At 36.9% G+C, this 26,049-nt stretch overlaps 1 protein-coding gene across 1 annotated transcript in view; it reads left to right on the plus strand.

Annotated features, from left to right (window-relative positions):
* The window catches only part of LOC114156140 (TGF-beta receptor type-2-like), a 31,179-nt gene extending 5,862 nt beyond the window's left edge, over window positions 1-25,317 (plus strand). Inside the window, exons 2-7 of the mRNA XM_028036397.1 lie at window positions 1,827-1,968; window positions 3,669-3,862; window positions 10,014-10,774; window positions 12,513-12,654; window positions 22,138-22,262; window positions 23,196-25,317. Coding sequence (XP_027892198.1) covers window positions 1,827-1,968; window positions 3,669-3,862; window positions 10,014-10,774; window positions 12,513-12,654; window positions 22,138-22,262; window positions 23,196-23,375 — 1,544 coding nt within the window. The 3' untranslated portion in view covers window positions 23,376-25,317. The remainder of the gene's footprint in view (window positions 1-1,826; window positions 1,969-3,668; window positions 3,863-10,013; window positions 10,775-12,512; window positions 12,655-22,137; window positions 22,263-23,195) is intronic.
* Window positions 25,318-26,049: the final 732 nt, after the last annotated feature.

Below are 26,049 nucleotides of genomic sequence, written 5' to 3' on the forward strand. Positions count from 1 at the left end.
TTGTGACCAGGATGTGTGGAGTCTGCAGAAATATTAGCTTCCCTTTTCCTGACACCTTCACTTGTACTAGTCCAAGCTGACGATATGATCAGCCACAGTGATCTCCTCTGCAGATGTGATTGCTCTTTGAAGTTTGGACCTGTCCTGTTTTGTAGCTGAGCCAAACCACACCGTGATGGATGAAGCGGACACAAGTGTAAATGTTGGTTTCATCTCACCAGAGCAGCTTCTTCCACATGTTTGCTCATAACCCCTAAAGGCATGTTGCTTTCACACCTAAGTTTAGAAAGTAGTATTTTATTTTCCTACAACTTCACAAATATGCTTCTCTTCATGTTGGTCTATGTCGTAATAGCCCAATAAAATACATTTAAATTTCTAGCTCTAATTTGACAAAATGTGACAAAGGGCATGAATATTTATGCAAGATGCTAAATCACATTGGTTCTAGAATAAGGGAAAGTCAGTGAAACACAATATACATTGCTCATGACCTTTATTGACATAGCAAACTGAAAATGTTAAATTAGAAGCATAAACTCATACTAAACAAATTGCTGCAGTTTCCTAATGGTGAGCTTTAGGGATTCTTTGACCTTTCCATCCAGGATCGTTTGTCACGAGGCTGGATTTTATTCTGCTTTTGCTCAGACTGAAATTATAGACAAATTTACGCAAGTGCTGTATTTTCCGAACCTTTATATCAAAAAACGACAGTGTGCCTTACAATCCGGAGCGCATAATTCTGGTGTGCTTTATATATGGAAAAAGATCGAAAATAGATCATCCATTAACAGTGTGCCTTATAATCTAGTGCGACTTATAGTGCGGAAAATACAGTAGTTATTTTCTTGTTGACATTTTCTGGTTTATGAAGATTAAAAAACATCTCCCAAAACATGTTCTCTTGCCCATTTTGAAGTGAAATTGGACTTTAAAATTGAAATCATGGTTAACTAACTAGAAGTCTTCAAAAGCCTGATCAGTTTTTTTTTTAAAGTAAAGTATGCTAAAGTTTTATCTTATATAAGCTGTCATTAATTGTGGCACCAAGGATTTAAACAAAAAAATTCTCATTTTGTTTTTTCTCCACTGTGAATAAAAGTACTCAAATTAAGGGCTTTTCTACATTTTTTGAGCAAGATTATTCCAGTTTACTAGAAGATGAAAATAATTCTAAGCTTTAAGAAATATCTTTACAGTGATTATTAATAAATCACGGATGATTTTTAGGGATAAGAGTTCTTTTGATGACCAAAAATCAGGCAATTTTAATGTTTTTGTCTTGAAAAACATGCATATTTTCCCTTCTTCCCCCAATCACTCATGATCACCAATTACGTCCTTTTGTTTTTTTAATAGTTCTTGGCACAACATATATTTAAATGGGGGAGCCGACTCATTGGAATGACAAATTAAAGGCTTCCCAGCCAGCAGATGGCTTTGCTTTTCCTCTGTTTGTTGTACTTACCCGTCTGGCAGTTGTCTCAGGTCTTAGGTGATTATCAAGCCCGCAGGCGCTCATCACACAATCCAGTCTGTCTGACTGATCTAAACGTGCCTGCTGGCAAAGTCAAGTCCGAACAAGATCAACAGAGATCTTGAAAAAATGTGTCCGCCTCCCTGCGATGAAATATTTTGGATTTTCTTCTTGCTCTCTTGAATAAATCCACTCTAAGACGAATACCATTTTTATTTTCATTGCTTTCTTTTTTTGTTTGTTTTGCTTGTAAAACATTAATGCTGTTGTCATTTATTATTTTCGTATCATCTGGTAACCAATCCGACTTTCACCATCCTTTTCCTTTTTCCCACTCTCATTTCAGATACCTCCATGATCGCTATAAAACAGCTGTGCAGGTTTTGTGATTTGCAGGCCACCACGTGTCTCGGTAAGGGAATCTGCAAGGTGGATTGTGACATTACCTCCATCTGCCCTGATGATAACGACGTGTGTGTCAGCATCTGGTAAGTTCTGTTTTCACGATAATTCATCATTTGGGATCTGATTTTCATCTTGACTCAGGTTATCTGATGTACTGATATTTAAATGCATTTGTTCTGAATCATGCAAAGCTGACAAAAGCAAAAACAGGAGAATTCTGTAAGGAGTCAAATACTTTTCATAGCACAGTAAATGTCATACTTTTAAGGAATATGTAGGAGCTGTACAAATAGCAAGTTTGGAATAAACTCAAGCTGGACAAATCTACATATTGAATGTCTAAATTCCTGCTGAGTAATTCTGGATTTGTGAGTTCTGAAGGACAATTTAAAGAGGTGCTGCTATCCATGTACCATTAGCTTTCTGCTAACCTCAGCTCATATCATGACCGCTACATTGGCAATGTAATGAGAAACATCAGCATGGCCTTAAACTTTTAACACCAATACAAATCTGCTTCCTGCTGCTTTGCACATCCAGAGTCAGATGTGAGGTTGTTGAATGATCAGTATGCTTTCAATTTTCAGTTTCTCCAACAAATTGTTCTAAATCCCCTGGATAAAAGAGAAATTCAGAGGCTTCAGGGTGAAAATAAACACTTTTTGGGTATATAAAAACCAATTATTGCTTCTTAAGTTGGTTAGCACATCTGGGGGGCACTGGAAAAGGACCTCATCTTCCCTCCAAAAGTTGGGAAGAAGAGGAAAAAATGCAAAAATAAAAGAATTGAATTCTATGCATTTTTTAAAATCATATCTATATATGTTTTTTGATAAAATCTAATGTATTTTTAATAATTATTGTGAAAAATAACTTTGTGAAAGGCTACTTGCCATGCTTATCTTTTATGATTGGCTGCCAGTCATCCACAAGCTAGCGTAGCAAACAGGAAATTAACAAATGAGTTTCTGACACAAAGAAAAATATTGAAGGAACTGTCCAGCAGCCCTGCTGCAGAAAAACCCCTGAGAGCTGCAGTGGATGAACTGGAAGTGTGATTTATATAAAATATTGCACATTTTCTTATAATTAAAAGAGGGGATTGTGGTGAAAAGTTTTATTATCAGGTAATATATCATGTCATAAATGTCAGATTAATAAAGTCATTATATTTTACTTGATAATAGATTTTCCTCCACAAAATTCATCCAACTAAAATCAGAAGATATGAGGCAGAATTTATGCTGATTCAAAGTAATAATTATTGAATAGTGAATAAAAGTGAGGAATAAACATTCTAAAACGTGATGTTTACATATTTTGAAGCATCGTCTCAGAGGGACCATGTTTATGGGTCCATGGCATGTAAACGTTTTGGACCCCCTGCTCCAGCAGAAAATGAGGGCTTTGTAGTCACTTAGTCAAAATCTGGACTGAATTTAAAAGCTGTGGGATAAATAGGCTCAAAAATCATCTAGTGTGAAAGAATTAGAACAATCCTGCAAAAAAGAGAGGAGCAAAAAAAAAAGACTCTGCAAGTTGTTGTAAAGTCTCTTGTAAATATCTGTTTTTCCTTATGATTTTCAAAATTAATTTTCCTTTTTAACAAAAGACAAATGAGAACGAGGTACATGACATTTAGTACAACATCTCAGCCCCTTTCCAGCAGGGACACAGGCTTCTTTACACAATGTGAAGATGTTTGTGAAGGTATTAGGACTCTTTAAGGTCATAGGTCACAGGTAATCAATATGCTTTGTTGTCTCTGTTTTCTCTTTCCAAGGCGGAAGAAAGACAACAATATTACATTTGAAACAGTTTGTCACAATCCAGCTAATCCCCTGTATGGCCTGTACCTGGACGATTACAACAACACAAAGTGCATTATGAAAGAGAAAAAGGCCAAAGACTCAAAGTTTTTCATCTGCTCCTGTTCCAAAGAGGAGGAGTGCAATGATAACATCATTTTTAACCCACGTAAGTTGGACATTTTGTCTTCTATTTTTGTATCTTTAAATGCAGTGCATGTTTGAGATCCTGATGTTGTGGTTTTTATTTTTTAGTTACATCTGCATGGACACATTTAAAGAATTTTTATGCTTTCACTTTGCCTATGGTATATTATGATTCTACTTCGTTTTGCAGCTGAAATAAAGACACTTCTAGACGGGGCAACAATTTTCCAATTTAATATTCTCCTATTTTGGTGAACATGTCTAAATTTTAGTTTTAGTTTTCTGGTTTTAGCTGGCAGGAGTGTCACCTACTGTGACCTTTGGTCATAGTCCAACCGGCTTCAAGCTTTGTGTGTGCAGAGATAATTTTCTGCCTTCTATTTTCAATAAACCAGGACTGTTCCACAAAAAAAAAAGACTCAATTTATTCTATTTTTTGTGGAACATTCCTTGTAAACTAGTAGTCAATTGTATTTAAAAATCCCAGTAGGTCATAAATTGCTAAAATAAGTATGCCACATCCAAAGTTACTCCAATCCTCCTCATCCCCGTTCTGATGTCTAGCTTGAACTTAATCAAGTTGTCTTCACCATGAGAGGGTGAAGTAGCTGGAGCTCTTATGATGAGAGTGAAACTAAACATTAAAATTTTTAGCTGTAAATGCAAAGCAATTAGATGGAACAAGCTGAGAGCTGCAGACGTTATAACTTCAAATTAGTGTAATGAGTCAGTTGGCGTCTACCCTGCAGATTAATTATAGTAATCTAAAGACAGGTTCAGTTTATAGGTTACTTGTTTTAAAAGTTATAAAATACCCGTACGACTTGATCTACTTTGATCTCTTCTTATGATTGTAAGTGAATCTTCTTGTGATCTCTCAATAATCACAGCAACAGGTAAACTGATATATTAGCTACTGTCGGCTCGTCATGTAAAGTGTCATGCCAGAATGTCAACATGTTTGTACTGTGAGGCTGTGTTTCTTTGATTACAAACCGCTTCAGAACACACCTTTCCTTCTTGTCTACGGTTAGCTATGGAATCTCTTGTATTTTTACTGCATCATCTCTGCAGTAACAGCATAGCGGTAGATTTCTGAGACCTGGCTTGGAACAGCAGAGAGCCAAATTAAAAGCATCTGTGGAGTGCAAACCACGTCATGGAAATGCATTTGCGTGCTCTTGAGAATGTCTGAGCAGTCTCTGTAACTTTTCAGTGAGTAAAGATGGGTGTTGCTGCAGTGAAGGCTGTTGTGATTAAATACCAGTTAGAAAGCAATGATTCCAGTAAGTTTCAGTGAATCTGGCTTGTTATTTTTTAACCAGTGGTTAATTTTTATTAGGCATCCACAGAACGCAGGATTCTTTAAACCTTTATCTTACCGTAACCTTTGGGTAATGTTTGTTCTTCTCAAAGAAAAATACAAGTGATATATTTATTTATTTCATATATATATATTTAGTTATGTATTTAATTTCAATTTAACTTTTTTAGGTGCTTTTGACTGATATTTACAGATAGTTTGATGGTTAAGAAACAAGAAAAGCGGACAATTGGGGAACAAAAATGTCCGGTCTAAAAACTCTCCACAGTAGATGAAGAGTTTTCAAGTTATTTCTAGGAACCTTAGAGAAGCATCATTCCTCAGTAGCTCATCCACTTCATGACAAGTTTTATTAGCTTTTAGGGAATCCGTTTATTGGTGTTCGAAAGTGTCAATTTGCACTTTGTTTGGTGTTTTTGGTAGATTTAACTGAAGAAACTGCAACTAACTGTATCTTTGTGACAGCTTGTTATACACCTGTTATATTGTTGTTTATCTGCCTCTTGTTTTAATGATGCATGACAACAGAATGCCACAAGAAAATAATATTTCAGCATCTATGCATTGGACACTTTAGCGCACACTATTTGATTATCAGATAAACCGGACTCCCTTTGATTTTTATCAAACATGTCACACATATTGAGCATATATCCAGCAGAATCAACACAACTTAAATTATCACAGCAACAATACAGTTTTACCGTTTCTCCATCTCTATGTTATAAAGATTCTTTGCGTATCTTGGCATTTAAAATGCCAGAAATTGAAGGTGAAACTGATGGCAGGTACTCATTAACTATATTGACACAGTCATAGATCACTGAAATGTCATCCCAAGATGGCCAGTTGATCCTTAAATATGGAAAAAGTAAATAGAAATAAAACAAAACTGTACCTTCATAGGAAAAGTAACATACTAAAGCAGTAGAATGTTTGACTCCTCACAACTCTCACTATTTGGAATGGGAGTGCAACTAAAGCAAAATACTTGTTGTAAAAACATGACAAGGACTTGATTTGAAGACTATTGATTTATAGCTCTGCTTTCTGATATGTATAGACACAAAACTGGTTCAGTATTGGAACCTTTTAATGGCTGAATGATTCATAGTTCTCAGATAACTGGCTGAACAAGCGAGAGAAAAAAAAACTGTCTTGTGAAAATTGGTACTGGATTACAAATGAGAACCTTCAGAAGACCAGCAGAAAATGAACAGTAATGTTCATCATTTGGGAAAAAAAAAAAACTATTACAAGTGCAAGATTCTTAAAAATAAGAATCTCAATATCCAGTAACAGTATATTCTCCTGATGCAGCACAAATAGCTACAAATGAGTTTAAGACCTCATAAAACATAATCCATAACACAAATTTATCTGTGTCCTTGTTAAAACTCTAAACAGTTGAAGAAGTTTAAACTTCAAGGGGGAAGTTATCTCAGCAGACAGACTGCAGGCAGGTGGGCTTTTTCATGAAACTCAGAAGCAAACATGCCACAACACATCCCTGTTAGACAGCTGATATTCTAAACAGTTGCTCCAGAGAAAGGGACAGACATGTTTCTTTTTTTTTTTGTAGACGTGGCATATTGGCTGACTGAACTGAATGTCTAAACTCATTATGTTCAGCAAGTTTGTCTTAAATAGCAGAGTAGGTGTGGCAAACTGTAGCAGTTGCATAGAAGAAGGGAAAGAATGATATTTGAAGTACAAAGTAGATTCATTAGAAAATTATCATGGAAAGGTCAGCCAAAAATCTGAAGATAGCAAGTGCTAATTTCACAAACATGTTTTAATGGGGGAACTGCATGTCATTTAAAAAACAAATAAAAGTTAAAACCGATTACAGGTTGTGTGGCAGACGCAACTAAACAATTGCGATTTTAATCTTGTCAGTAAATTAATGATCTTGTATTAAACTACTTTGAAACAAAAAAAGGTTTTTACCCCCTTGATAGCCAAAGGGCATCGCAACAAACTTTACAAAAGTATGCAAAACCTTTTGTTTTTGTTGTTATATTATGTCATTTTCTGTGTAGCTATGCCAGAAAAGAATGGAAATAAAATTCAACTATCCAGAACTGCATTTTATTTCTGCTTATATACAAACTAACATTAGCACTGTAGAACAGCAAGCTACTACGGGAAGTAAGACAAGTTGTAGTTTAAAACTCCCTTGAAGGAGTTCTTCAGAAGTCACGAGACTGAAGTCAGAGAAGCAGAAACAAAAATAAATCTTTGGTACAAAAGTCCTCGGAATTTCAAAGTTATGGACGTTTGTGACGTCAAAACTGTTTGTGTGGCTAAATGTTGGGAATATTGTGTATTTTGTAGTTTTAAGAATGATATACAATGTCTGCCCTTAAAAGCCACCATGACACTCCTACAGCAAACACTGAGTATTCATATAATACAATGCCATAAAAAGCTGCAAAAAAAAAAAAACAGTGCTCTCTATTGTACAATCATTAGATTTGACCACAACCACACCTGGAAAGATTACATCTGTCAAATGGTTGCTTTCTTGCAAACTTACTCACCCAGTTTTAAGCTTGTTTGGGGTTTTTATACGTCATCGCTGATCAGAGCGTGAACTCTTATTCCTCTAAACACAACATCCATCTTCTCCCTTATTCACCTTTTAAGTCTACATTTTATAAAAAATTCTTTTCAGCATTTTCATGTAATATTTTAGCATATTTCTACTAGAGAGGTCAATTCCCTTCTTTTTCATTTTAGAGATTTCATAACTTCAACTGTTTTAATCAACCTCTGTCTCAAACACAGAATAAACTAACAGATGACTGTGGAATGAATTAACTACACCAAATGTCAATTTTAAAGGTCAAATTACTAACCCATAAACCATTCCTTTTTATAGTGAAGGCCTTTTAATTTATCAAGTGTAAACAACTTTTAATTTAAGGTAAAATAAGAATTTTATGACACTGATTTAATCTTATATAACATCATGTTACATTAACACGCAGACCTGTTAACGTTGTAGACAACATCTTGAGGGTTTTTCTCAAATGTCTGCGTCAAGAGGCACAGTGACAGGTTGTTGTGAAAAAAAACTTCTCACTCTACGAAAGTCAAAACAAACTGTCTGTCTGGGGCCCTGCAGAGGATTTCAGACATGCGGTTTCCTGTTTAGAAAAAAGAGAAAAAAAATTATAGAGCTCGAGGGCTTGGTCTGGGGAGTCAGTGAGATGAGTTTTACATTAATATTACTACCTTGTTCAAGACTGACTCTGGGCCTTTGTCTCACAGTGTCCTCCAAAAATGTATTCTTGTCATTTATTGTAACAAATGGAATATGTTAAGATATGTTTTTGCACTTTATATTTGTAGCAGTAAAAAGTAACGTTAAAACATGAAGATCTCTTAATGTAAAGTAACAAAAGCTAGTTTGAACCTGATCAAACTGGAAAGAGTTGCTACTTCTTACTGTGCTGTTTGTACTGATATATTCTTATACATCCCGTTTTATGACTGCAACTTGAAAATGTATACTACAAATGCAGCAAATGGTGCCGTTTGCCAAAACAGTCGCAGGTTCCAGACACACCCTCTCCTAACATACAAAAATAAAACAAATTCTGTAAAGAGGCACAATATGCGGTTGGCTGGGTCGGGGCTTGGAGTTGTTTTTGGATCTGTGGTCCAGACGTTAATTTAAATGGACATTCCACAACCAAAGAGCAGTTCCTCCACTGACCCAAGAGTACTGTTGTACTCTTAAATGGACAGACGAGCATACCACAAGCAAATCTGAATAGGCAATTTGGAATCTGTGTAAAACGCATGATAATTGTGCTAATCAAAAGAAAAAAGGAAAAGCGGGGGTTAGTAAAATGTCACGTTTTCATTATGATCCCCATCAGATATAGTTGCAAAGACAAAAACCTTCACTTGCACTATTTAAATGTCCATCTTTTCAAGCGTTTTAGAGAATATCCATCTCGATGAAACTTAATGGGATGTATTCTCTACTGATGAGTATCTAAAATAATCTAAATTAACCCGCTGGGAGGATGATTCATGAAATGTTCCTGCAACCAAAGGATCCTCAGCTGCAGGATATATTAAGTACATACAGAAGGAGTTCTTATGCATACTCTACGTAGTAAGTAGGGCAAAAAATCAGCAAAGATCAAGGAGCCTGAGGGAAAGATAAAAAGAACTGTGTCTCAAATTGGGACACAATTTGGGTGATTAAAGTGACAAACATAAACATCTACAAACGCTCAAAAATCCCATTGTAAACAGTTTAGCCCTAAAAGTTGAATTAAAAGTGTCTACTTTGCACTATTCAGTAAATAACACATTTCAATGCAAAGTTCCATTAAAACTTGCATTAAACATAAATTAAAAGTGTCAACTTTGCATTAAAAGTGTCATTATTTATCGAATGACACTTCGTGACAAGGGTCGTAAACATTCATGAAGACTACTTCATGTTTATGACAGTGTCATGTCAGTCTTATGCACATCCCTTCAAATAAAGTGTTACGGATTATTTTATATTAATGCCTTAATGAAATTATATATTTGTTTTTTATTTGATTTTATTTTTCTGGCACTAGTGGCCTTTTTTCATTAGTAGCTTGAAAGGAAGAAAGGCAGAGAGAGATGGGGAGGATATGCAGTAAATGGACTGGGAATCGAACCTGGGTCAGCTGCACACGCTCTACCGCTGACCTACCTGGGGCCCTTTGAACTTTAAATTTTAAACAAAAAGTTGACACAATACCAAAATGTAGTTATAAAGCTACCATAGTTTTATCTAGAGATGGATTCATCCGGAGTGTTAATGTGTTTATCCTCGCTGTCTTCGTCACAGACTCTCAGGTTGGGCCTGTCATCCTGGTCAGCCTGCTGCCTCTTCTGGTCATAGCCATTTTTGTCATCACTTCGTTCTACTGTTACCGGATCTACAGTCAACAGGGAAACCCTCGCAAGAAGGGCAAGCCACTGGACAACACCGACAAGCACCCCATCATAGACAACGAGGGTTCAGACAGCAGCTCCACGCACGCCAACAACCTGAACCACAACACCGAGCTCCTGCCCATCGAGCTGGACGTTCTGGTCGGTAAGGGCCGCTTTGCCGAGGTCTACAAAGCCAAGCTGAAGCAAGGCTCGTCGGTCCGGGAGGAGCACGGCTTTGAAACGGTGGCAGTCAAGATCTTCCAGTTCGAGGAGTACGCCTCCTGGAAGAACGAGAAGGACATTTTCTCAGACGCAGACCTCAGGCATGAAAACGTGCTTCACTTCCTCACAGCAGAGGAGAGGAAGGGGCAGAGGCAGTACTGGCTGATCACAGCTTACCATCCACTGGGGAACCTCCAAGAGTACCTAACCAATCACATCATCTCCTGGCACGACTTGTGGCTGCTGGGGAGCTCGCTGGCCCGTGTAGTGGCACACCTGCACAGTGACCGCACTTCCTGCAGCCGCTTCAAGGTTCCCATCGCTCACAGGGACATTAAAAGCTCAAATATACTCGTGAAAAAGGACATGACCTGCTGCCTGTGTGACTTTGGCCTCGCACTTCGACTGGACAACTCTCTGTCTGTGGACGAGTTGGCCAACAGCGGACAGGTAAGACCTCCTGCTCCTTGATTCATCATTTAATTTCAGCTCCAAAATCTCTCACTGTGCTTAGTTTTGCTATTTAATGTGATTGATTGAGTGAAGAAAAAGGAGTGCATAATTATGAAGTTGAAGGAAAATTATGTATGGCTTTCAAAATTAGAGGCAATCAAACTCTAAAACTTGGGAATTAATTTGTTTTTCAGCCCCCTTACTCCTGATTGCCCTAAATAACGCCTACTCGTAAGAGCAAGGAACTCAGTAGACAAAAAGTGGAAACATTTAAATTAAGGCTAGGTTTCAGGATGCAAACAATTAATAAACTTACAATTAATTATCAATTAATGGTTTATTAGATTAAAATTTGTTCAAATTGATTAAATAGTAACGTCCGCTTAGACCGTATTCCATTGTTGAAGTTTGGTCGTCATCCAGAAAAGGGCTCCGCTGGTCACTGTTAAGTGGAGCTAGTTAATACAGAAATAAAGATGGCGGGGTCATACCAGAAGAGGAAAGAGCTGCAGACTTTCAGAAAATGGGCAAGATAATCTGTCATCACGGCAATTATTAGTTATAAACGCCACAGATTTTGTGTTTATGGAAGAACTAACTAAAAGAAAGCCAAAGGTAGAAGACACACAATCCATGTACAATCCATTTCTTCCTCAGTTAACAAAAGGAAGAAAATTCTCCGGTCCAATGAAAGCATAGTTAAACTTTTTCATCTACAGGAAAGGAAAATTAAACTCAACTCTAAATAAGCCATTGTCACAGTGAAACATAGTGAAAGCAGCATCATGCTGTGGGGAGCATTTTCTTTAGGCTGGCTGGATAGTTGAACTTTGCAAAATAGGCGATAACATCGGAAGTGTGTGACCAAATAAGACCATATTAAAAAGCATTTTTAATAAGATCAAAAGTTGATAAAAGTAGATATTTGAATGAGTTTTAATTATTTTTGCTAGGACCAATGTACAAAGAAACGAGTCTACAGGTCTGCGGAACTAACAGGGAATCATCCATAAAGTTTGCAGATGTAATTGCAGTATTAATTATTTACTAAGTGTGTCTGAAAACCAAAACACATTACACATTTCAGATCTTTATTTGTAAAGAATATATTTTAAAAAAAACATGTATTATTCCAATAAAACACTAAGTTTTTGTTGGTAATGTAATAAAATGTTAGAAAAGTTCAAGGGAAATAAATATTTTGTTGGGCGCCAAGTTAGTTTAGGGAAAGAAAATCAACGTTCCGTATCTTAATGAGCGGCCTCAGGCTATTTTCTTCCTACCACAAGGATTTGAACTTAATGGACTCAATTTTCTAATGTGATAGCTCACTCTGTTTTTAAAATGACTCATCTTGAAAAGCCTCATCATAGGCTGCACAGCACAGCTAATGCATTTTAATGCTCTTAATGCATGTGAAGGATTCTCTTTTCCAAGCTGATAATAAGGTTATTAAAGAGAAGCGTCGCATTGATGAGCCCAGGAAAACATTTACATTCTAATTATTCTTCACATCCATCATGTTTTGTTTCGAATAAACTTGTTGTGACAAATGCTCAGGCACGAAGTCACCGCATGTCACCCAATTACTGCAACTACAGATGAAAGTTTGCTCCTTAACAAGCACTCTTCAATAAAACAGTCATTTAGAGGGTGGCTTTTTAAGAAAGTCGTGTAAGTCTGTGTGTTTGTCTGATTTTTTACATTTATTTATTTATTTATTTACTTTTGTCAGGTGGGCACGGCCAGATACATGGCTCCTGAGGTGCTGGAGTCCAGAATCAATCTGGAAAACATCGAGTCTTTCAAACAAGCAGACGTTTACTCCATGGCTCTGGTGCTGTGGGAGATCATCTCCAGATGCAGCGCGATCGGAGGTAAGATGGTGGCAAATACAGAAACTCTCAGATACCCCTAGGAGATATTGTCTTGCAAGTAAATTCAGGCATTAAAATTTGATTATTTCTTTTTAAAGGTATTTTGTTTTGCAGCTGAAGGCAAAATTTATGGTTTTCAGCTGTTCTTGACGTCTTGATTTCAGATTAGATAGATTAGATAGCATTTATTGTCATTGAACAGGATTCAACGAAATTTCTATTGCAACTCCCGTGCAAAAAGTCAAATATATAAAATAAATAAAATAAACAAACACACAATAATAATAATAACAATATGTACAACTAAAATTAACTAAAGGCACTCAACCACACCAAAGAAGTAGCAGCAGGTCCAATTAGGGCAAATTGCAGATGATGTGACAGTGCAAAGTGCAGAACAATATGGCTGTGTGAGGGTGGGGGATATGTATGTGTGACTGCGAGGTTATGATATGTGTAGGAGGGAGTAATGGCTCTGACGGCTGTGGGGAAGAAGCTGTTTCTCAGTCTATTTGTTGTAGTCCGTATATTCCTGTCTTGTAGATTTGTTTTGCTCTGTGGTCCTTTCATGCAGTTAGGATACTCCAGGTGTTCAAGTATGTTCAGGTTTTAATTTAAAAAGAAATGCGGAAAAAATAAAAAATGTAATTTAAAAGTTGTGCTGACATGTTTGTTGGTTGCGTCATTCTTTTTATTTGATCCAAACCAGCAATCCCACTTAAAATGATTAGTGAAAAAATCAAGTAAGTTGAGGTTTTAATTTAAAGAAATGCGGAAAAAATAAAACTTTTAATCTAAAAGTTGTGCTGACATGTTTGTTGGTTGCTTCATTCTTTTAATTTGATCCAAACCAGCAATCCCACTTGAAATGATTAAAATAACTCCTGATTTTACCCAAATCTCCGCTCTCATAAGTTGAGAATCTTCAACTAAGCAGATAATTTAAGCTTTATGTGAATTATTTATTACTCATTTGATGTTTATATGCTTAGTTGAGTTCTAGAAGGATTGCGTGAGATGTAGCAGTCGGGTCTGGCTTGCCAATCTGCTCCATGTTATCACACAGGAAATCATAAGGATAAATGGACTAACTTATTCATTTTGTCTGGACAGCGAACAGAAGTTCTGGATTTGGTGACTTAGTCACTCGTTCTGTCTCACTCACAGACACTTCCTGTAAATATGTATTTCTCAGGAAGCTTTCCCACATTTTCCAAACGATGGAAGAAAAAAATATATTTTTAGAGCAGACAAGCATATAGGAAAACGTTTTACTTCCTCTTCTTTAAGAAAATTGAAATAGATTTTTGTTCCTGGTCGCATTTAATCATGTGAAGTTGGAAACTATGCAAGAGTCTATCAAAAATAGAAAAGCAATGCTTCACATCACAGAACTCGTTGTTGGAAGTATGGAAACTGATTCGTACAAAACAGAGGGGTGCACAGAAGTGACCTTGTAAGTAGGGATGTTTTCAAGAGCAATATTTGTTTTTGTGGCTCTATGATAGCTGCAACATGCAGTCACATTAACACAGTTACCTAAAAATACATATTTTTTAAATCATAATCTTTGTTGTTATCACAATAGTGGCACCAAATATCACAAAACAAATCCTAAGTCCATACAGCTGCTGGAGTTAGACAGTATCACTGTCTGTTAATATTAAGATACTTTAACTCATTAAATTTTAAAGTAACATGAAAAATTCCCTCTGCTGTCTTGAGACGATTGCATAAAATTCCTAAAATTACACAAATAGAAGAAATAATCTGTCTAACCTCATGTTCAACACAAATACTTCCTGAAGGATACAGATATGCATGCATAGGCACAAAATCCATTCGTAAATCAAAACCATTTTAGAAAACTACATGTATCATTTGAGCTTGGTGAAAAAGAAACATTTGTTTGTTTGCTAAAGCAGTTTTTTTTTCTGACTCATGAATCATTCACACATTAAAAGTCTCCTACACTCGATGAAAGAACCAGTGATTTGACTCACATGAACCAATTATATATAAGATATTCAGATACTTTTTGCCTGCAGTCCGTTACAAAGGCACTCATTTATTTATTTACATCCATAAAATACCAAATATAGTATAGTTTGTCAGTAAATATGTTCGTCATTATCTGAAATTTGATAACGTGCGTTTTATCTATAGTTTTTAGTCTTTGGATTAGTTGTTTTGTTCCCCCAATCAGGAGGAACTAGGTAGTATATGAGATAATAGAACTATTGACCAATTGATTATGACAAAACTCTGGGTGAATTAAAACCTTTTCTTTTCAGTGTTACTACATAAGGATTTTATTTATTAAGCATTGCGTTTTCTGCCAGAAAATGTGAATCTGCCAGATATTTAAAGAGTTCTTTGGAAATCAAAGAACTCTTTAAATATTCATTGTGGTTAATATATTCTGCAGTGAGTGAACAGAGGTTCAACCAAGAGGCTCAGTACATCACAGAAAGGTTAGCAGTTCATCCACAGAAAATAAAAATCCTATAAAAGGACTGCATGTTCGTGTTGAATCGGTGCCAGAAGGGACAGCATATAAGAGAGATCCAAATTTACCCTCAGGCCCGTGTGGCCTGTGGAAACTTTTAAATTGTTTTGGAAATGAAATTCTCTGTCACATCTTTGATATTAATATAGCAGGACAGTAGAAGTAAGAAATGTTGCTGGAAGTGGTGAAGAGCAACATTTCCTGATTTATGAAGATAATTTCCACTGGTGCTTGCAGTTTTCGCAGAACTACTTTTTTCTCCCAGATTTTTTCAGAATTTGTCACATTGCAAAAAAACATTGTACTGATGTTTTATTTCAGAGACTAAGTCAATATTGAGCCTCCCTATATGTATACTTAGTAGAACCACCTATTGTTACAATTAAAATTTCAAAAGATTTTAGAGTATTTATATACCAACTTATAGTCACGTTGGCAGCAGGATTTCTTATGCTTTCTTTACACAACGACTTTCTTCCTGCTACTCTTTCATAAAACTAGATCTGTGAAAGCCACCATTGTAATCATAAGCAGATTCTCCCACCTGATCTGTGGATCACTGTTGCTCCTCCACTTCCTTCTACAGCCTGTCAGTTTAGGTTGATGCTCATAGGTTTGCTGTTAAGAATATTTAGATTAAACTGTCCTCTTTGCAATGTTTAAAGCTTTGAATATTGTTTTATAACCCAGCTATTTCTAAAAGGGTTTTCACAATTTTCTCTTTGACTTCTCTGGAGTGTTTCTTGGTTGTCCCGTGGGCTCCTTGGCATTCATGAGGCTTTTTGTTCTCTAATGTTTTCTAATTAACCTCAGAATCCTTCACAGAACAGCTGGACTTACAGTAAAAGACGGTTGTTATTTTCCCCCCAAACTAAAAGCAGAAGTGAAACTGTTGCATTCAGTTATGTGTCCCCAATACATAAATATACAGTAGGTGTGCCTACAAATAATGTAGTAATTTATGCACACTGTATTTATTCAGAGTGACCAGTTTTTGTTTGCAGTTAAGACATTAACTTGGATGCTAAGCATTAAAACAGTACAAGCACTTCTTGATGAAATTCCTTTTGTACTCTTTGGAAATTTCCTCTTAAGTTCCGCTTAAAGATAAGAGTTGACCTGTAGAGAATAGCAGTGTGTTATCTTTATGCAATTGGAGTGCAGCGTTCAGCTCCTCTTTGTGTTCATTACAAGATGCCGACAAAAACTCCATCCATGACCCCATTAGTCATGACAGGAGCCAAGCCTGAAAGTGTCAAACAGGCGATCCATCTTCAGCGGAGGAATCAGCCCACTGCCGCCCTAAAGTGCCGTAACTTGTGTGTGTGTGTGTGTCAAGCAAGGTCGGAATGTGTGCAAATCATAGAAATGAGTGATTATCGGCAGTTCAAGCATTGTGCGGGAGTTCATGTCCATGCTCGACCGTTTGTTTTCACTTCCCTCCGAAGTCTCGGCGGTCCCGTTTCGGTTCTGCCGCTGCTCCCGTCTCCATTGTGTCAGAGCAGAGATGGAGAGTCGCCTTTCGGCATGAACGCTCCTGCTTTGGTGCTTTCCTGTTTTTCCCCCCCATAACCCCTCTCCGGGGAGGATCTCCTTGAAGTGCATCAATGCTGTTATGCAAACCCAACAGTGTGCGACCCATGTGACCCAAACCCCCTCTTCCTTTCCAGCTGTAAGACTATGTGAGCCCTGTGGGTGCATTTGAAAAGAAAATAGCCCATTTCCTGTTTTAGTGAAAACTATTCCAAGACAAACTGTTTTTAGTGTGAGGGTTGAAACAGTTTGGAAATTTGGATCTATCCTTTCTTTAATGTCTTTTGACAGTGGGCCAGGCTGAGAATAATGACAGAGGTTAAAACTAAACTTGTCTCATGGCTCCTACGCCGTCTGGGAAAGTCTGGAATTTGATTTCGGTGTTTTTCAGATCAGGCTACATATGGAAAGAGAAAATAAAAGAATGGAAAAATATTTGTTTTTTGCACAGTTTCCCCTGCCCTGTTGTCTTTTTTGTCCTATCCTTTATTCCTCTGACCTTCATGTTCTTTCTTCTTTACTTTCCTGTGTCCTTTCCTTTCTTTGTGCATACCACCCCATTTTCCTTCTTTCTCTGTTTCCTTCTTCCTTTAATCTATCTTTAATCTTTCATTCTTACTTTATTTCCTTTTTCTCATCCATGAATTTTGCCACAAATATTAAGGTAAAATTTTATAATTCATGATTTAAAATAAACATAAAGGACTCAGAACTCTAGAAAATTGATTCTGGAAAAGGCTCATATTTTTACATTTACTGTATACTATCAAGTAAAACCCTGTATTCTTCTGTATTCTCTGAGTCTGAGTATGTTTATCTACATCCTGAACAACTATATCAGTTACAGAACCAAATAATGACAAAACGCAAATGCAATCCTTCAATCCTGAAGGTTTCACTTTCTTTTGCATATTGTTCTGCTTTTTCCTCATCTGAGGCACGCAGCCGTTAAACATTTTGCAACGCAACATTTATCACAGCCCAATGATTTTCCTAATTCAGCCACAAGCAGACAGGGAGGGAGGATGGCCAGTGTGGTGGACTTTCTTGACAGGGGAAGCGCAGGAGTTCCCGTCCCACCTACGGACTAAAGATAGAAGCGGCCGGGGCAGTTTATGTGCTTTTCCTGTCTTCTGTATACTGTATCTCTGTTCCCATTTTTCCAGAGCTGGCAGCTCTCTGGGGCAGGCAGCAGGGTGAAGCTGATTAGGACTAAAATCCAAGAAAATATCCTTGTGCTTATAGATAAAGTCTTTGTACAAACAATGGATGGGCAATGCAATATATCATTATCACAATGAGTGAACCTGTGATAATAATGTGATAATGTTATATGCATCCCCAGGAGTCCATTTGATGAGCAAATTTTGTTTACTCATTCATGGTGTGTTTCAAAAAATAATGCATGCTGCAGAATACAACAAGTTACTTGTGGCATCAAAATAAAAAAATAAAAATAACTTACTTGGCTTGTGAGAAAGTCTAAGATTTAAGCTTTTCTCAGGCAGTAAATTCACTGCGTTTAATATCTACCAGGAGGGACAGGTGAGGGAAATGACCTTGAAATTGTTGAAAAGGAAACAAAAGTTTAGGAGCAAAAATTGAAAATCTCCAGACACATGTAAATATTATCTAAGTTAACTTATTTTTAGTAGCACAAAAAACACAGTTATGTCACAATAAAGTTTGAAGTGTTTTGACATATGTTACTTATATAAAAGTAGGAAAGATCAAACATTTCCTCATTTAAAACAAGTCTTAAAACAGTTAATCCCACTCCAGATAAATACACAACTCCAAACCAGCCAATTAAAAATAATTTTGTTGTTTCACATCGTACACGTTGATTCATCAATATCAGTGACCTTGTGTCCTCAAACAGCACGCTACGTGACTACAGATCCAAAGAGCTGTGACTGATAATTCACAACATTAACCTGAACTTTGTATAACATGTGCTGGGGATTCCCCAGCTGGACGTCCCCAAACCACAGCGTCTATGTCACGGTCTTCTCCTAGGCTTTTCTAAAATCTATTCAGATTTTTTTTAAACAAACTCGGTGGTTGTCTACCATCCTCAAGATGTTTTAACAGCTGCAGATTGCTCAGATCAGGCGAACTCTTCATAGCAGTGATTATCTCATAACCACTGGGTGGTGGTAGTGGTGGGTCGAATCAGGATCTTATGGATGATCAACATGTAGATCACAGACTGTAATGATAACATGAAAGGAGTTCTAGTATATAGTCTAAATCCTCCCAGTTCTTTCTTTAATTAAAGGAGAGATATAGCCATGTGTGTTTAAAATATATTGTATGAAATAAACTGTAAACCAGCCAGTCACCTGTGTAGAAATATTCCCTTATACGTTTGCAGTAAAATTGCAATTGAAATCTTTATAAGTGTGTTCAAAAGGACAAAGCGCTGCTAGACTTCAAATACACAAAATCTTACCAAATATTTCTTTGTCTATTTTTGAGATCAAATATCTTGAAATAAGACAAAATTAACTTAAAGGTAGCTGTTCAACAAGACGCAGAAGCTTGTTTTAAGTCAGTGATTCCTTAATATTGATTAAAAAGTTCAACTTCCACTGGCAGAGTGAAATAATATGCCAGCAGATCTGGTGCTTTTTCATCAATGTTAAGAAATGATTTGCTTTGCAGTGATAGTTTGAGTCTCAAAAAATGATAGTGGGAGGTTGAAAATGTGTTAACAGTACCACAACTGGCTCCAGTTCAACCAGCAGTTAGTCGGGTTCTCCAAATGTCCTTCTGTTTCTGTGAGTAAAACACTGACGGCTATCAACAACGCCACAGAATCCCCGTTTCTGAAAATCTACTCTGTTCCTTTAAGAGAAAGCTAACTCTGAATGCGTGCTGCACTGTAGCCGTTTTCTCTTTGTTTTTACTGCTAGCTGGAAGTCTTTTCACAGCAGCTTTGATGCCATACGCTGCATTTATTCTTGAATCAGAAGTACGTAAGCATTAAATTGATATATGTAGAGCGTAATGAAAAAGAGCTGCATGCTTTCATGCACCGCCTCTTGTTTTTCTAAATTGTCCCACTGAGTGAATCAGCCATGACTCAATTCACTTAAGAGAAAATTGGAGCAAGAATACATCTAAACCAACACAAACTGAAAAAGACATATCTCAGTTTCACCATGTCTCAGTGAAGCTCTTTCTTTTGTCTTTGATGCCCTCTGCTTGCATCCCGTGCCCTCAGACTTTCTGCTGCCATAATCTAATCTGAGACAAGGAGAACGGCCCAGAATCAGCCAGTCTGGCATCAGACATGGCTTTCCTGTCCTTTTATCTTCCACAACTTTAAAGTTGGAAAAGCTCAACACAACGCCAAGAAAAGGAAAAGTTGGATTCGACGCTTAGATCTTTTATATCTCTGTCTCTGTTTCTTCAAATTTCTCCACTGTATAATTTACCCAGTCCAGATTTAGGGCTTGAAATGACTACGATGGCGTTCCTCGGCGGGGTGGGGCCAAGAAGGGGGATAATAGTGGAGTGAGGCGGGTTGTGGAGCTGCAGACGTAGAAATGCTTTCATTCCCCTGAGGGAGAGGCTGGCCCAGTCTGGAGAGTGGGCGGAGAGGTTAGAGGCAGCTGTTTTCCAGATGTCAGAGCTGTAAGATGTGTGCGACTGTAGTGGCCGATGGTGTTGTATGTACATGTGTGTAAGCAGAGAGATTGGGTGTTGGCGATCAAACTGTCCAACTGCACACTGGGGACAAAGTTTTTGCTCTTACGACCACATGATCTATAAACGTTAAGAGAAAGAAAATTTCCACCAAGTTTGGTTTTACTGAAGTGCCGTTATTGTTTTTATTGAAGTTAGGGCCTTTATAAGTTATAGTTAATGGTAGGTTATGTCCGTGCTATATGTTTCAAAGTAAGCTCCTCTAATATGTTATAAACGTTTATGCAACTGCATCGCATGACTTTCACTGCGCAAAACAGGTGTCAGTGCCACCACAGCCTACTAAAAGTCAGACAGCGGATTAGTCAGGCCTCCAAAAACAAAGTTATCTAGGTTCGTGCAAGAAACCTGGCTGTGTCTGTGTTCTTGGGACTTTTTAGACTGAATATGAACTTGCAGAATAACAGAAAAGCAGACAGTAGTCATGAGGGGAGCATTAATCAGGGAAAAAGAGAAAGCGGGAAGTTTGGGGGAAAGGCAGCCAGGTTGGCAGTAGATACAAAACGTAGAGTTTCTCATGTGGAGTCCCAGACAGTTTGCACAGACATTTCTGACAAGTGTTAGAAAAAAGACCTGAAGATGGGAAAATACTGTATGTGCCAGCCTTGTAAAACAGTGCAGCTGTCTGAATTTTGAGGAAATTCTCAAGTGTGTTTTCGGTTGCATTTTTGAGTCCAGATTTTGATTCAGTTTTGTTTTCTGATTTCCTTTAATGATGGTCAGCATTCCCACCATCTTTAGACTAAACCAAACATAACAGTATTGTGTGGAGTTTACCTGAAAGAGAATTTCAGTTTAAGTTACTGTAAAGGTCCCAGAAGCCATTCATCAGTGAGCTTTGTAGATTCTCTGAAATTTGTTTCTTTCACACAGGAGCAAAATTATCATTTAATTTTAATAGTTTGAATTGTTTATTAATGTTTATTCTGAATTGTAGTTAATCACAGTTATACCTATGCTTGTCGTAATAATCACTTACTCGTCTGATGAATTAAAATGAGCTCAATAACGTCAATTCTGATTATTAATATTTTTGGTATTTATATTACTTTGTTTACAGAGACATCATAATCCATTTTTTTTATGGTTTTGGTTGTGTCTGCTTTTTATTTTTGTTGTATTTATTGCTTTCACTTGTTTTGTTTGACTTAGGATGTTTAAAATATCTTCCAATTCCAGTGTTAAGAGTTCTTTTCAAACTCAAAGTTTGTTGGTGTTTAAGAAGGCGAACTTGCATTATCATGCCATTGTCATCATATTAGTTAAAATGGTCTGAAAACAACCTATAACACAACAGTGTTATAGGTTATCACAATAATTACTTGGACAATTAATCATCCAGAAATTTATTGTGAGTTATTGCAACCTACAGAAGAATCAACTCCCCTTGAACACAGAGAAAAGCCCTGAATAAAGTTTATCTTGTATTGCATAAGATCACTCCTTTAGACAAAATCACATTGTAGTCTTTAGAAAAAAGAAGTATGTACTTTAATGCAGCTTTCCTTTACATCGTACAGTGCATGTTTTGTTGTGGTGTCAAGAACAGAAAATTGTTTCTAAAGAAGATGAATGAAAGTCACCGACAGCAGGTTTATTTATTTCTGGTGTGGCTCACTGTCATTTCCTCAACAGAGTTGTATCTGCTAGTTAAATGTGTCCAAATTTAAAATTTTGAAGTTAACCTTTCTGCTCTTGTGTCATGTTTTGTGCGATCTTTCATGCAGAGGTGAAGGAGTACAAGCCCCCCTTTGGGAACCTGAGGGAGCACCCATGTGTGGAGAGCATGAAGGACAGCGTCCTCCGAGACAGAGGAAGACCCGAGATCCCCAACAGCTGGACGAGCCACGCAGTAAGAACCACCACACTGTCCTTTCCTTATGATGATGTTTGAAAACCTGCATGCTTCTCTTTAACTTATCTTCAAATACAGAAACAGCGCCTTGCAAAAGTGTTCATACCTCTCAACCTTTAGTTATGTTACAGCCTCAAACCTCTGTGTCTTTTCTGGGGGGGGGGTATGTGATGGACCAACACATCAAATGCAAACAGTTGCCTTCAGATGTCACATAATTACTAAAGTGAGCCACTTGTGTGTGATTTAACTTCAGTATAAATGCAGCTGTTTCATGAAGTCATTTTAAAAAAGAATTGGTTTCTGGAATCGCAAGAAAGATTTACTTTTTTTTTTCTTTGGTTATGGAGAAGCCTATAAATCATCCTCAGCAAGTCCTTTTAATAAAAAGTGGATTAAAAGCTGATTATTTTTTTTTAATCAATACTGCTTTCACGGTGTTGTATTGTAAGGTGTAATTTCCTCATTTTAAATCTTAATTTTCCAAAGTATGCATCGCTTGAAAAATCTCAGTTTCTCAACTTTTTAGTTATTTAAAGCAAATGGATTATATAGTACTTTTCCAATCATTTTGACCACTCAAAGCGCTTTACGCTAGAGTCACATTCACCCCATCGCATATGCAGATCAGTAGGGAGCTTGGGGTTAAGTGCCTTGCCCCGGGGCACATCAACATGTGACAGGAGGAAGCTGAAATCGAACCTACAACTATCCGATCACAAGACTATTATTGTTGATACTGATTGGGTTTTTTTTTTTCTTTTACAATGCAAACTTTTTTTTTTAAAATGACGACTTAAAAATGCCACGGTTTAAAATGGTGGCATATTTTCTCTGTCGTTATAAGTAGATAGGAATGTCAGGACAGTTTGTTGATCAGTGTGGAAGTCCGTCTCTGTGACTGACCGTCTGACTGTGGTCCCTCTGCAGGGCATCCAGATGGTGTGCGGCTCTATAGAGGAGTGCTGGGACCACGACCCGGAGGCCCGCCTCACCGCGCACTGCATCGCCGAGCGCTTCGACGACGTAGAGTACCTGGACAAGCTGTCAGACTGCTCCGACTCAGAGGAAAAGATGCTGGAGGAAATCATTGTGGTGGACGAGAAGTAACCGCTCAACAGAACCGCTGCCCCCACCGGGGTGACTGAGGCATTACAACCAAACAGCTTGGAAAGAAAGGACTTTCAGAGGATGGAGTAGTTCAATCCACCTGATGGGTGACAAAGCAGACAAACTGGAAGATGACAGTGATTTTTCTTCTTTTTTTTTTTACCAGAGAAATCATCAGGATCAAATCAGGAACAAACACGGGAGATCAAACTATGCATCAGTTTTAACCAAGTACTATTTGCACTTTATGAATAAGAATTTATACAGTATATATGCACACCAAAGTGGAGAGCGGTTTCAGTTTCACAGAGAATTTTCAGGTATAGAAATAAACGGAGCTGCACATAGAAGGGAGCTATGTAAATTAGAGAGGAATTTAATACACTAATATACAGCTTATTTTGTATTCAAGTGCCTGTATTGTTTTTTATGTTTTATTTCTGGCTTTAGATGAATGTCTTGACCAAAAATGCAAGGTGGATTTCAGTGTATGAAAAACTGAATCCAGTGGAGAGTGGGCTTTTCGTTCAGCTACAGATAAAAGGCATCAAACTCACAATGTAAGAACTAGTTTTAACTGCTTAAAACTGGTTGCATCTTTTATGTTCATTTTATGCAGCAAGAAGCGGCGAAGTTAACGTCTGTGAAAGCAAAGTATTTCTGCATCAGCGTGATGTTTCCTAAAGGAACGTTTAGCCAAAACACGGAGGCAAAGCAAGACTTTACAACTATATGAGGAAACTGGACAAGTAAAACTAATGAACTACGAGGATCTCTGCCTGGTAAAGATGTGTAAAAGCCTTAAAGTGAGCTTACTTGTCTTACTGCTCTTTGCTGCAGTTGTCTAAAAGGAAGCTCTGTTTTAACTCCCTTGTATTTACCCCTAAAGTCTGGATTCACACGTTGACGTCTTTACCCCAACTGTAACATCCACACACCCTCTGAGGACATAGTCCATTTTAAATATGCACAGTTATGGCAAATTGTATTAAAAACAATTCTTTCTTAATATTTACCTTGGAAGATTCAATCATTAATATGAATGAATCTCACAAGGTAAATGTTCTCAAATTAATGCTGGAGTCGCCACCCTTCAACTTTTAGACTTCCCCCTCTTCCAACACAGCTAAATCAAATGAATGGCTCGTTAGCGGGCCTCTGCAGAACTTGGTGCAATACTGAGGAAGTGCTGGAGTTGGAGACCCCACATTATAAGGTTGGATTTTTCTAAAAGTTTCAGTGTGAGATCATGTTGCTAAAACAACAATAATAATAATAAAAAAATCTTATGTGCTTTACATATCTTTATTAGTGGGGCCAAAGAGGAGGAGCATTGAATCTACAGCAGATTATCAGTATATGAAAGAGAATATCCTTTTTAATTGGAAGCTCTGAGAAAAAGCGTCATCCTATGTTGTACCAAAGAAATCAAATCAAAGAAATGCATATTTGTGTATGTCTGTGGCTTTAAAAAAAAAAAAAAAAAACATTCCTAAATGTTTCTAATCTAAAAACATAAATTTTAAAAATAAAAATAGGACACAATATGAAGGAACTTGTCATTGATGTCCTGAGGTAAAACCTTTAGATAAAAAGAGACATGTTGGAATAAGAGTTTTTCAGGAGTTTTCACAGTACTATATTCGTGTTTGTATTTGTGTGTTTCTTCTTCAGAGGACTTTATTATTGTCAGATTATTAGGTCTGTTTATTCAGACCAAAAAGAATAAGGAAAGCTATATAATATGTTGAGGATGCTAGACTGGAGGAGAAGCCCTCTTTTCCATATTTTATGAAAGCTGAATATGTAAAGTGTTTTGGGCTAATGTGCCTTTTTTTCATACAGAAAACCAATGTGTCAGCAAACCTCCAAAGATATTTTGTATCAAACGTCTGTATAAAAGTGTAAAGTCAATATTAAAATATTTTCTATTGTGTTTTAATATGATTTCCAATATTTTAACATTTCTGAGCTACACTTCATTCTGAGTCCGGTTATTGTAATACACTTTTTTTTATTAGTTATTTAGTTTTTCGTTTCTTATCATTTCTGTTACTACAACTTTGAACTTATTCTTTTTGATTTTATTCCCGTTTATCTTACAATTTAAAACTTTTATCTCCAGCATATAACACTGACTGTGTAAGTAGGCGACCAATGTCCAAAAAAGGTTAAATCCTGAATTTGTATCAAAGTAACATTTGCATGAAGCAATAAATAGATTTAGCTTCTTTATATCGCTCTGATGGGAAGTTAACGTAGCTCCTCATGGGCATGAAAATAGTTCCCAACTGTCTTTTTATGATTTATTTAAATGTTTTCACATGGAGGGATGACAGTAATAGAAAAGAACTTAAGTGACTTTAACAAGAAGTATTGTATCCTTCAATTTGCATTTATTCCACATAGGGTTAAAATTATACATCCAGACTAAAATCAAAACATATCTACTAATATTTGGTTAATCGTCCTTTAGCACTCAACATCATAATAAGCACAACATCATAGTTCTGGCTGAATATTTAACAACTCATTTTGGCAAAATGGGTAGATTCTGTTTAAACTGGTTGGGTTGCAGTTTAGGTTGAGGTTTTTGCACATAAAACATCGATTTTAATTAAATAACCCAACATGTGAGAATAAGAATGTTTGTTTTTGGGTTTTTTGCATTAGT

This window comes from Xiphophorus couchianus, chromosome 13 (assembly GCF_001444195.1).
Source record: "Xiphophorus couchianus chromosome 13, X_couchianus-1.0, whole genome shotgun sequence".
Lineage (NCBI taxonomy): Eukaryota > Metazoa > Chordata > Actinopteri > Cyprinodontiformes > Poeciliidae > Xiphophorus > Xiphophorus couchianus.